Raw genomic sequence first — 12,550 nt, 5'->3', positions numbered from 1 at the left:
ACTATAGTAAAATAGGATTACAACATATTATAGTGACAGAAAACTGAAAGGATCTTTAGGTATTCAAAATCTCATCGAGGATAGAGTTGTTATTTTGTACATTTAAAGTATTTAATGGCGTTTTCAAATAATTTAACTTTTTAGTCCCCAAAATATGTAAATCATTTAATGACAATGGAAACAAACACATTTCCGGCGAGCGTGTCACCAAATTCTAATTAGCGCCGGTGTCTGGCATTAGCTTGCACAGACGACAAGACAGTTTTATGCCAGTGCTATTTGTAACCCCTTTTTAAGGATGGATCATACAAAAAGCTATACTGTAATCAATCTTAATTATAAAGCTATCCGGCGATCAAGTAAGAATATGTTATCATGGTCATTAATAAAATTTATTGATAATGCTAATATGCTTCTACATGTGAATTTCCACGTCCCCTAGTAGGATATCGGGTAGATTCTTTTTTTTTGATCGATTTTCTTGACGGATAATATGCCGCTCAACCGAGACTTTTTTTTTTAGTCTCCACCGGGGAATCGAACCCAGGAATCTGCAGTTCTATGATTGCACATTTCGGTTAATACACCTTTTTTCATGTTTTTCACAAGGGGCTTTGGTGAACTATAAATTCGAAAACATTCGCTTTCGATGTGTATACAACTTTGTAACTGCGCACAATTTAAGCCTTCAAAACGACCTGCATTTAGTCTTCTGCGGTTCGACAGTATCATCGCGTTTGGAAAATGAGTTCACGAGTTAAAATTAAAAGCACATTGAGCATTGCGATTTACAGTGGGAACTATTGCACCATTTACAGTAGGCATTTCTTTGAGGCTAGAAATATTTTCAGAGATGGTTAAAATAAAATTATCTATCTCGTTATTAGGACTTTTGCTAATGGAAAGAAAAATAATATTATCAAAACTTTCGAATTTGATACGGAATTTACCATTTTATTTATTTGAATTCACAAAAAAAGACCGTTAAAATTTTGTGTGAATTTTTTATGATGTACCTATCCTTTTTTTAATATTTAGGAGAACAATTTGAAGGAGTAAAAATAAACATAAACACATAAACAGGAAAGATGTCAGGGTGCCGCGAAGAAGATTGGCATGTGAAGTTATAAAGTAGGTAAGTTCAGGTAATTTCATTTTTTTTTTGTATAACACTAACCTAATTTAAGGAGATCAGTAATTGTGATTTAAAAAATTTTTCTTAATCATTTATAGATACCATACCATACCATGTTGGATGGATGGCGCTAATATCTAAATTCTAATGTAATTAAAAGCTCGTAATTATTATATTACATACAATATTTAGAATACGAATGTCTTGAATATCGATTGGAAACAAGTTAATAACGGCAATAAACCCGTTTATGTTGACATTTCCTTTTTCCCGTTGCGTGATGGGCGTTAAAACCATATTGCCATTTGATCGACAATATTACTGTTATTATGAACCTTATCACAATAACGTTGATAAGCACACAATCGATTTATAAAATTCAATACAAAATTTCTGATAACTTTGTTAGAGAATGGATGGTAGGTACTAATTTAATTTATAGGCTTTTTGGGAGCCAAGTTAATGTTGAGTCGGTAGTTGTCGAGTTGGTAGTATGGTAATTAATATTAATAATTATGGTAATGCTTAACATGTAGCCTGGAAAACCGTATATTCATTGATCATATAAATGAAATGTTGTAATTTAAAATGAGAGAAGATAAGAAAGTTCGAGCTTTAACACTCTATCTCTATCTCGAAGTTCTTATGTTCTCTTGTCTTGGATGGTGTCATGATTGTGTTAACAATAGTTACAAAAACGTACGTATACGTAGTAAACTCTAGTCATAATTTCACTAATATGGTAGTTCAGAAAAACCAATTAATGATATTAATATGGAGGACTAAACTGTATTTAGAGAACTTATCAAACTCCGCTTTCGGAAGTTTGACTTATATAAATTCACCTACCTACTGCACTTTATTACTTTATTAGCAAATTCTTTGGAAATATCAATTTAAATTAACTATAAAATATGATTTGCGAGCAGCGAAGCGATATCATATCTAAGCTTTGAAGTACATGATTCGAAAAATCAAACACAGAAAAAGTTATTGTTATTTTCATAGCAGAAGATAATATATAAAATCATAAAAAAACACATGTAAGTATCGCGTAGTTCTAAATTATGGTAATACACAAAATTTGCATTTGCGTAAGCTTTTTGAAGACATGCGTAGACGATAACACAAGACTCTTCTATTCATATCGGTATCTTAGTGGTTTTGATATTTTGTGTTAAAAATAACTATACGTATTTTTTTTCAATACTATATATTTCGTTGTACATAAAGCCCCTTATTCATGGTAAACATTTATTTATCACACGTTGTGTGTGTTGCTTTAAAGATATTGATAGTAAAACTGCGTGTGGTAGAGTTAATTACGCATTTTGAAAAGTTACCCCAGAAGCTACCAACTCTAAACATTTTCTAGAAATATTGTTGATCAACCGTTACAGCATTTCAATTTGCAACAAATATTTTCCTGGCTGGCTGGTAATGAATACGAGGCTTTTTGGCTAGTACTTATTACAATATCACTTACAAGTAGGTATCTTTCCTCGATATAATTATCTAGTATACCGGTATGAATATAGGAGTCAAAACCCAGGACAACGGACACACACACAGATTGCCAAGGTCATATTTACAGTGAGATTTTCTTACACCTATTAGTACTTACTCTAAGGCGTTTAAGTAACAACCCAATTGATTTTTCTGTTGACTTACTGCGCCACAAGTCGGGTAGACGCACTGGCTTTGCCATTTCTTTCAGGCTAGGAATCTAAGTGGCAAAATCTTCTTTAGAATTGTAAGATCTTGGTTGTGCTGAGAGACACTGTAGTAATGACGTACTTTACCAGAATCATATCAAACATACCACATTTAATGTGCCATTCTTGTGTTATTGAGGTTCAAATTTACTTTGATTTTCATTAGCCTTTGAATTTACCTACATACACGAATGCTTTTAACAGCACTAATATAATGAGTGTGTGTCACATCAATCAAGTACCTAAATAAAGATTGGTCTCTTGAAATAATTAGCCTAGTAGATAGTAAAAACCAAGTATTCTTTTAGAGAGATTGAGCTTTCAAGCTATTAATTCGTATAAAACATTTTCGGTGACAACTATCCAAAAAAAAATCAAAATACAGCTTTATTAAAAGATTCGGAAGTTAATAGATTTTTCTTAAAGCTAATATTTAAAAACACAAATAATTTGTGGAAACGATGTCACTTGCCAATCTATTCTATACATATAATAAATCTGTAGAAGGGTCAATTCTGTACATTGAAAATATTGAAAAAATAAATACCAGGGGGTGTTACTGGATCGATACCAAACCCAAATATGTGATTAAAAAAATTTTTGTCTGTCTGTCTGTCTGTCTGTCTGTCTGTCTGTCTGTATGTGAAGGCATCACGTGAAAACTAGCGGTTCGATTTCGATGAAACTTGGTATAATTATACCTTATTATCCTGGGCGTAAAATAGGATACTTTTTATCTTAATTTTTCAGTTTTATCCATAGACGTTGTTCCGTAGAACCGCGAACACACGTTGCGTATTATTATAGGCCTAACCGTATTTGGGAATTGGGTCCAATAGATATTTATAAGATGTTATTGTCAGAGGTCTCAAAATGGAGAAATAAACCATCCACGCGAAGAACGACATCCGCGCGGACGGAGACGCGGGCGGAAGCTAGTCTAAAATAAATTTAGGGTCTGATTTTAATGAACAGGGAAAATATCATTAGTTATACGAAGCTTCACATATAAATGAATGAAGATTTAAGAGTACTTGAAGCAGTGTGTGACCGTTGTTATAAGTTATTTAGTTGTAGTCTTTATAGAATGCTAGCTGTCCCGGCAAACGTTGTTCTGCCTTACTCTTATCACAGAGGTGTGAAAAATAGATGTTGGCCGATTCTCAGACCTACCCGATATGCACAGAAAATTTCATGAAAATCGTTCCAGCCGTTTCGGAGGAGTATGGTAACTAACATTGTGACACGAGAATTTTATATATTAGATATTTATGAATTAATAATTCGCCTCCCTAGGAACTCTATTTATAGCTTAGAAAACGAATACTTATGACGTCGAATTGGTGTTTTCTTTATTGTTCATAAGTATTAACTGAATCTTCTAAGTTACGTGGTAGAGTTTTCAAGCATTACATTTATTTTAAGTATATAATATTATATACCTAACCATCACTCCACTTATATACCGTAGTTTATAACACGTTATAATATGCATGGTGTATCGCTTGTAATTATATTGAGCGTTGGCGCATTATTTATAAAAAAAAAGAACTATAGCCCACAGTTTTCCTTATGTGAAAAGATATCTTATAGGTACCTAATTCTCGTAAGATTAATCGGATAATTTCTTTGTGAAAGAACAATAAAAAACTTTCACAGTTTTCCACTTAAACTTTCCGATTTATACAAGTTACTACGAAACTGAATAAGTAACTTTTAGACAAAGTAATATGTACCTACATCTTAATTATTAAATAATCGCGTAACTATATTTACTATCGAGGAACTAAAACCTAAAATCAGTTAATTATACTGTAAAAGAAGGTTATAAAATAAAAGTATATGTTTGTACATATATGTAGGTACATATTTGAGATTATGTATATGTATCGCTGTCGATCTGTAGCAACGCATGTTAGATCAATGATTTTGTAAAATTGCATAATACTAATCAAATTTTTTTAAATGTTACGTGCTTGGTAGAGAAGCCTTTTTTGTATGAAACAACTACCCGTTAAACTAAGTTTATTTTTATATACGTAAATAATAATTCTAATATAGAGGAAATTTTCGTATGTATGAGTAAATGAAAACTAAAATACCTACCTTCTTGGGCGCCATATCAAGGCTCTACGCCTAACAAACACACCACAGCATGATGGTTCAAATTAATTATTTATTTTATAACTCGATGAAAAACTTTGATAATAAATAAATGTGACGAAACGTCTGATTTGAATTGAGAGTTTCTATTGCGCGCGCACGTGCCCGTTACCATGGCAACGCGGGGCGGGCGGCCAGGCAGCGCCGGATTTTCGTGAACTCCGTGGAGGTTCCATAACGTGTTTGCTGCCAGTGACATATTATTATTTTGTGTATTCAAGGTCCTGTAAGCATCAGGTAATTATTTTTCTTGTTTATTATGGAATTCTAAATTCATTTACTGCGTTTACTTATGTATTAAATGCGAATTGTATGTACCTAATATCCTTTAACCTTTAGAATTTATCAGTGACATTTAATTATAAGGCTGTGCAATTTGCCATTTACCTAGAAAAGTCGAATTGCATTTTATTGATTGATAAATTTCACAAATTACATCATTCGTCTTAATACATCGTTGCTAAATTATTGATGAAAATCTAATAGGAAATATAAATAATACATTTTATCGAGATGTTAGGTTTCAAGGTCCAAAATATCTATTTTCAATACCTTATGGTATCTAGGAATACGAACAATCTATATTATAGATAGGGAGGCGAGGTAGCTACATGACGTAATTCAACGGCGTCGTCGAGACTTATCAAAATCGAAAGAGAAAATAATTTCGAAAAGAAAAGCTTCTATGGTAAAAACCATTTTAGCGGTGGGTTTGGCGTGTACGGATTTTCAAAAATGTAAAAAAAAACAGTTACTTGGGCATTCTCGAGCGCGTCAGATATTCATACTACGTATGCCCCAAGTCCCTCTGATAACAACGGTATATTAATCTGCCGGTTTGCGTGGTGGGGCTAGGCATAAAAATTCGTCAAAAATGCACAAAAAAAAAATTTACTCGAGCGCGTCAGATTTTCGGAAGGGGTGTTAAGTAGGCCCCAAGGAAGCTCCCCTTAAAAAAACTGACGATTACGACATGACGATAAGTTATGATGAATTTTTGAAAATGCAGAAAAAAAGAGTCCTTTTGAAATACTCGAGCGCGTCAGATTTTCATAGGGGAGGTTTATCTCGGTATCCTGAAAGCATATTTTCTTAATCTGACAAAAATGTTGGTGGGTTCTCTTAATCTGACCGAAAAAGGTTTGTGGGTTTCTTTTTTTTAATCATCGTTATTTCATATCAATTTTTCTTAACTCCCTCAGTTTTCGAGATATACACAAAAAACCGGGAGTTTGACTTTTTACGATGCTTCAAGTAAAAAAAGTTTTAACTTTGGACAAAAATGAAAAGAGACCTTTTTTTGTAAAATAAAATTACCTTTTTTGTTTATTTAAACTTTTTTTTTTTTGAACAAGTAAAGTTCGCGACTTATATGCTGCAACGCGTTTTTCGGAAGATGAAATGGCTCCTCCAGACTTCCGGTCATGCGGAAACCAGATTTTGTATTTTTAGTAAGTTTTAGATTATATTCTTCAAAATAAAAATAAAAACAATCGCGCTCGAGAATGCCGGATTAACGTTTTTTTTTACAAGTTCGCGACCCTATAACTCGGCGGCGTCAAGGACTTATGGTCAGATTAGTTAAATTTAGTCTTAAAACACTAAAATCAACCCCCAATATCTTAATCTGACGCGCTCGAGTATTTCAGACTATCGATTTTTTTTTACTAATATCAGATTAGTATATCTATCGTCTATCCTAGGCGCGCGTCACTACATATAGAGCTAAATAGTTAACAAGGTTGTTCTATTAGGTCTAAGGTATCTCTCATATCTTAAACTGCCACGCTCGAGTATTACAGAAAATTCCCCTCTTCGCCTCCCTATCTATTAGCTTATCCTGACTTTTCTTGAGCTGAAAAAATTGTTAATTCTTGATGTAGATAGAGTATTTATTAAACAGATAGCGAGACAAATAAGTTGACATTAAAAAAAGGAGAGATTTCATACTATATTATAACTTATCAATTTTTGCTTATATATAAAGTTTTAGACTAATCAAACGATTAAAAAAAAGTAAGAGGTTCTCAATAAGAATCAATTTTTTTTTCGGATTTATTTTCTCAATACTCTCTTCTGGGTGAACATGGGGTGAACCTATCATGATTCTTTTTGAAGTGAAACTTCTTTACAATTAAAATTTAAAGGTCGTGTTATGGCAATACCGTCACGACATGGAGTAAGTTACGATTTTGTTATCTTTGAATATTGCTAAAGAAGTTTCACTTCTGACACGTATGCTCGGCCAACACGCTCTTTTTTATTTGAAAGCTAGTACCTTTTCAATTTTGTCGTGTCGAGAGAAATAATCCATTATAATAAGAATTCAATATATTATTGAAGTTATTCATTTTATCATTTTCATAACAATAATTATACATCATGTTTCAGATAGAATAAACCATGGCTGTTGATGAGTTACTACCACTTCGGCTGAATGAGCTTGATGACAGCGGCATCGACAGCGATGACGACAGGGTGGCTCGTGCTAGACTTGCGGAACTTAACGTAATATATTATATTGTATTATTATATTTAATAGTTTTGACCGCAGCTTCCCTCGCATTTACAGGAATAATTTAGTTTGCCTTACTTCGAATTGTAAATTCACACAGTAATCCACCTTACGGTGTGCGGGAAAAGGGGTAAAGAAAACGATATTATATGTCAACACGAGTGCTTTATTAAGACTGAACTTATATACTAATCCTTATAAACTATACAAATCATACCTGAAGATACAAAAAATTTCATTAAAATCGGTCCTGCCGCTTAGCAGGAATTCAGTGACAAACGTGAAGTGGCATGAAAAAAAGGGAGATAGACAGTTTACTTTCGCGTTCATATACAATCTTATCAAAATATGTACTAAATCGATTCGTTCTAGACAGTTTTTAATTTGTACTTAGGTAATGTAATTAACAAAATCTCAAATTGGCTCTATCATACATTATTGTTTAGTTCCTGTATCCATTAAGATAAATTGGGCAGTAAAGAAATTCCTTCTATATAATAATAACCCTTATTTACAACAGGATGAATCCAGCAGTAGCGAAGAGGAGCCAAATGAAAACGATGTCAATGATCCTTTACTAGAATCCATTACTGATGACTTTGAGAAACTGGTAAGACTATTTTGAAGCTATTCACATTTAGAATAAATAGAAGACCTAGTCCGATTCCTTGCTCAGGCATAGTATAATTAGTCTATAGAAAATTGGATGTTGGAATTTTGTGTTTGAACAATGCGTATAAGCACTTTTCTTCACTAACTAGAAAATAAGGAATAAACTAATGAAAATGATTGATATTTTGAGACACATACAAATAGGACAAGGAAATGTTTGGAATGAAACCAATAATTTAAATGGAAATGTAAAAGCGAACTATAAGAATACTACTATAATTAATTATATATATTATTATATTATTTTATTATATTATATATATATATTATTTATTTACTATAAGTACCTAGGTGTGCAAGTTTGTATGCAATATTTGAATACAATGGCTTAATAATTTTCTGTATGCATATTTACATTATCCCTGTGTATATACTATTTAGGTACTCATTTTATACTTCAGAGCAAATATGTTCATTTCACTTCCTTTATAATTGTAAAAAAACGCTAATGTGTAGGACGTTAAATTTCCATATGTGTCATTCAAAGCAGTATACTATAATATGCTTTTGGCACAGAATACATAATAGTAGCTAAACTTTTGGCTTACAAAAGTTTTATTTAATCCCTATTACCCATATTAGTTCCAGTTAGAAATTCGGGTTAAAACACGAATTAATTTGTTCCAGAAAATGATGTCTCTACGCAGTGCAGAGCGTTACGCTGACTGCGAAATAGACCGCTCCTCACCCCAGTTGTTCGAAGTCGAGTTAACAGCGTCAGAGGAAGATGAAGACAGCTCTGTACTCGAGCTGGTGATACCATTACAATCTACGCGGTATAAGAGAGTGCCAAAAAGCTCTCCATGGTTCTGGCTTGATATCTTTCTGTGCTACTGCTGCCTTCGATTGTCTTAAATATGATTGAATCTTGGAGATCGGTGTCAATTCTTCTAGTCATTTATTTTGTATTTCATACTATTTATATTGAAACTGTCTTTAATACGAATTATGTAAGACTTTTATTTGTATATACTTAGATGTGTAGCACAGAGTTTAATTTGACTATGGTCATACATTTATAATATTATTAAAGTAATTTGATTTATTACTTTCGTTACATATTAAAAAGTTTATAATAATTAAAAGCTTTTATATGATTTCCATTCTCAATAATGTATTATTGGATTCTATTTATTGATTATAACCTGAAAAAAATAAAAATATAATAATGAATAAAAACCCTTTAATTATAGTATGTAAGCTACTTCGTATTTTATAAATGTTTTTAGGTTATCAATTAACCCCTTGATGTTAATATCTATAATTGTAAGAATTACAATTAATATTGTTAAAAACTGTCTTTTAATGTATGAAGTATGTATTATATAAGGAATAAATATGAATTATAATTAAATAATTGATTCAAATTAATTTGAATTAAAAATAGATTATATTGTCAATTACGATAGTAAATTGTTATCAATTATTAACCTTTCCCTTTGGCTTTGTTATCGCACATAATATGTGTAATATGAAAGAATTTATTTTATAATGCAATCACATTTTTATATTTTATATTGTACTGTATTAAAATTAAGCATAATATGTGTATTATAATGTAAAAAGGACCTATTATTTGGCGATAAAAAGAGTTGTGTGTACATTTTAAATATATTGCCTGAATATAATTTAGGTAGCTTTTGTAATAGAAATGTGTACGAATTTTTTTTGAAGGCTTGTTTATTTCAATAAAGATTTTTCATTTAATCGTCTTTTTTCTTAACCCAGCTTTATGATAGTTACATTCAAAACCATTTGCTATACATTTACCTTCGCTAATAATTTCTAGAGCGCATCGGCCGAACCTTCTTATTTACGATAGTTATTCATGTTTTCCATATAAAATTATTGAGTAACAACTCAATGTATGAAATTCAGACCAACTATAGTCTATAGTAACGGGACTTCAACATAATTGGAGTAATTTGCATGCACTACGTTGACATCTAGTTTTCTCTTTGAATAATGTAAGCCAAATGTTTGCCTTGTCGTCTACTCGACAATAGATGGCGTTGTTATAAATATATGAAAATAAATATTAATAACACGAAATCGAAACTGCTAATCTTAAAAACGTTTCTGTTTTATTATATTATTACATAAAGAGTTATTTATTGTCGCAATATCGTAACAAAACGAAACATTTAATTTTTGTAGAGATTTAAGTTACGTCACAAGATGGCGCGGAAATATAGGTAAAATAATCAACAAACACAATATTATGTTCAGCGATCAATATGAAACACCCACACTGATGTCATGAAGTGATATGAGAGATAAGCGTTGCAACATTTCTCAGTATGCGAGTATAGAATTCTATTAAGAAGATTTATTAAAATTCTGTTAAGGCAAATTAAGTGACGCACGTGTACATGTCTTTAACATAGTTGGACGTACAATCTCGGAATGTCTTTTTTGACTTTCAACTTATACGCATAAAGACTTTTTATGAATTGATGTTTCTTCAAGGTTCTTAATATTGGTAGAGCAAGAGCATTTTATTATCTCTATGGGGACTCAATTAATAAAAAAAGACGTATACTTAGATGATACTTAGATAATAATTGTAGAATAAAAACTGAAAGCTATTTATTTCAATTGTCTTATTTAAAGGTTTTTTTTATAATTTACTGTAAAAAATAAGTGAAATTAATTTGATTAAATTGAATGATAATTGAAAGTTCAAATATAAAGTTCTTTTCTATATGAATGAGCGTAATATTATGTTCTATATATGCATTTATTTTGGCACGCGCTGTAGCGAAAATAGTTTGATGGATTTTCAGCTTGAGAGATTTCGTTAGATTTTTTAATGGCATGAATGTTACTCCATCTATATAATAAAAATGAATCGCCAAATGAGTTTGTAAGCGCAAAACTCGACAACGGCAGAACCGATTTGGTTAATTATTTTTTTATAATATTCCTTGATCTACGAGGATGGTTCTTATGGAGAGAAAACGAAAACATGTACCACGGGCGAAGTCGGGGTGGACCGCTAGTTTGAATTATTCATTCATTATTTATTAACTAGCTGTGCTCCGCGGTTTCACCCGCAGTGCTCCGCTCCTGTTAGTCTCAGCGAGATGATATAATATTATAGCCTACTGCCTATTCCTCGATAAATGGGCTATCTAACACCGAAAGATATTTCAAATCCCGAGATTAGCGCGTTCAAACAAAGAAACAAACAAACTCTTCAGCTTTATAATATTAGTATAGATTTGCAATTTGCAAACGCTTTGTTTTCTCGGACCTTTTTTTTCTGGTAGTTATCATTTTTAATCCATAAAAATTGCGTTTTTTTTATTTTATATAAAAAAATCTTAAATTGAATTAAAAATAGTTTCCATCATATCATGCAATCCCATCTAAACTAAATCCGATTGGCAATGGCAACGCATTTGCAAATAGATAGGTGCTTTGAAACAATGCTTTGTGACAAGTGCAATCCAACTTCAATCAAATAAAACTTCATGAATAAGAACATTAATGTAGTTATTCTTTTTGTTGTTTCTTTCTAAGAGTTCTTTAGTTATTGAGTCTTTTCATAGTTTAAACTTTAAAGTATAAAGTGGATGTATTTGAGAAGTTTAAAAAAAATCGATTTTGAGGCGCTGGGATTTGAAAGTATTTCTCGCAATATAGAGACAAAATTTTTCTTATGTTTAAGATTTATAGGATAAAAAATAGGAATTGATGTGTTTCTTAATAATTCGAGATAAGGTAGAAGAGGTAATTAACGCCCGCCTAACAAAAATCTAATTTATTATTTATTAAAACTACTTTAAAGCACATAAACAGACGACGAGTAGGTTTGATATTTCTTTCTAAACCGAAAAATACCAATTAAAACGTGAAACTATTTATGTTTCATGACATAAAGACATCTTTTTAAAAACCTTTTCTTGGGCGTTTATAGAAATACTGTGTTAAATAGCGCCCGTTTATGAAAGAAAATTGTGTATGCCTAAAATTATACGTTCTTATAGAATTTCTGCTAAGTAAAATATAAAAAGCACGTTATAAAATTTCTTTATTCAAAATAAAAGAAGCTCAAGAAAGAAAATTTAGTATTAAAACTATAAAATTCGTAACTCACATAAAGTGACTTGTTTCTTCAAGTTGTAACGATTTTATACTTTTTTATTTTAGTTTAACTAATCAACGTTAATATTAGTAATCTTCTATCATACTTTAAACAAAAAAAAAACTAATTTAACGCCCCAAGGTCCGTTTACTGGGCGTTAATACGCGACTGGGCGTTATTGACATTTTTTTTAAATTTTGAAGTAATTAAGTAAATCATTTTGAAAATATTTACAGAATATGAAGTGTGGTTATGTATAT

The 12,550-nt window shown here is 31.3% G+C and overlaps 1 protein-coding gene across 2 annotated transcripts; it reads left to right on the top strand.

The window, feature by feature from the left end:
• The first annotated feature begins 5,176 nt into the window (after nt 1–5,176).
• On the top strand, nt 5,177–9,207 carry LOC123699238. Of its 2 annotated transcripts, none has more exons than XM_045646148.1 (4): nt 5,177–5,250; nt 7,405–7,521; nt 8,049–8,138; nt 8,828–9,207. In XM_045646148.1, the coding sequence occupies exons 2-4, from the start codon at nt 7,417–7,419 to the stop codon at nt 9,053–9,055; spliced, it is 423 nt and encodes a 140-aa protein (XP_045502104.1). In that variant the 5' UTR covers nt 5,177–5,250; nt 7,405–7,416; the 3' UTR covers nt 9,056–9,207. The 2 variants fall into 2 exon arrangements, with proteins under 2 accessions (XP_045502104.1, XP_045502103.1); XM_045646147.1 differs by having other exon boundaries at nt 8,046–8,138.
• The last annotated feature ends 3,343 nt before the right edge of the window (nt 9,208–12,550 follow it).

This window comes from Colias croceus, chromosome 17, assembly GCF_905220415.1.
Source record: "Colias croceus chromosome 17, ilColCroc2.1".
In the NCBI taxonomy this organism is placed as follows: domain Eukaryota; kingdom Metazoa; phylum Arthropoda; class Insecta; order Lepidoptera; family Pieridae; genus Colias; species Colias croceus.
This window is presented reverse-complemented; position numbering and strand designations above follow the sequence as displayed.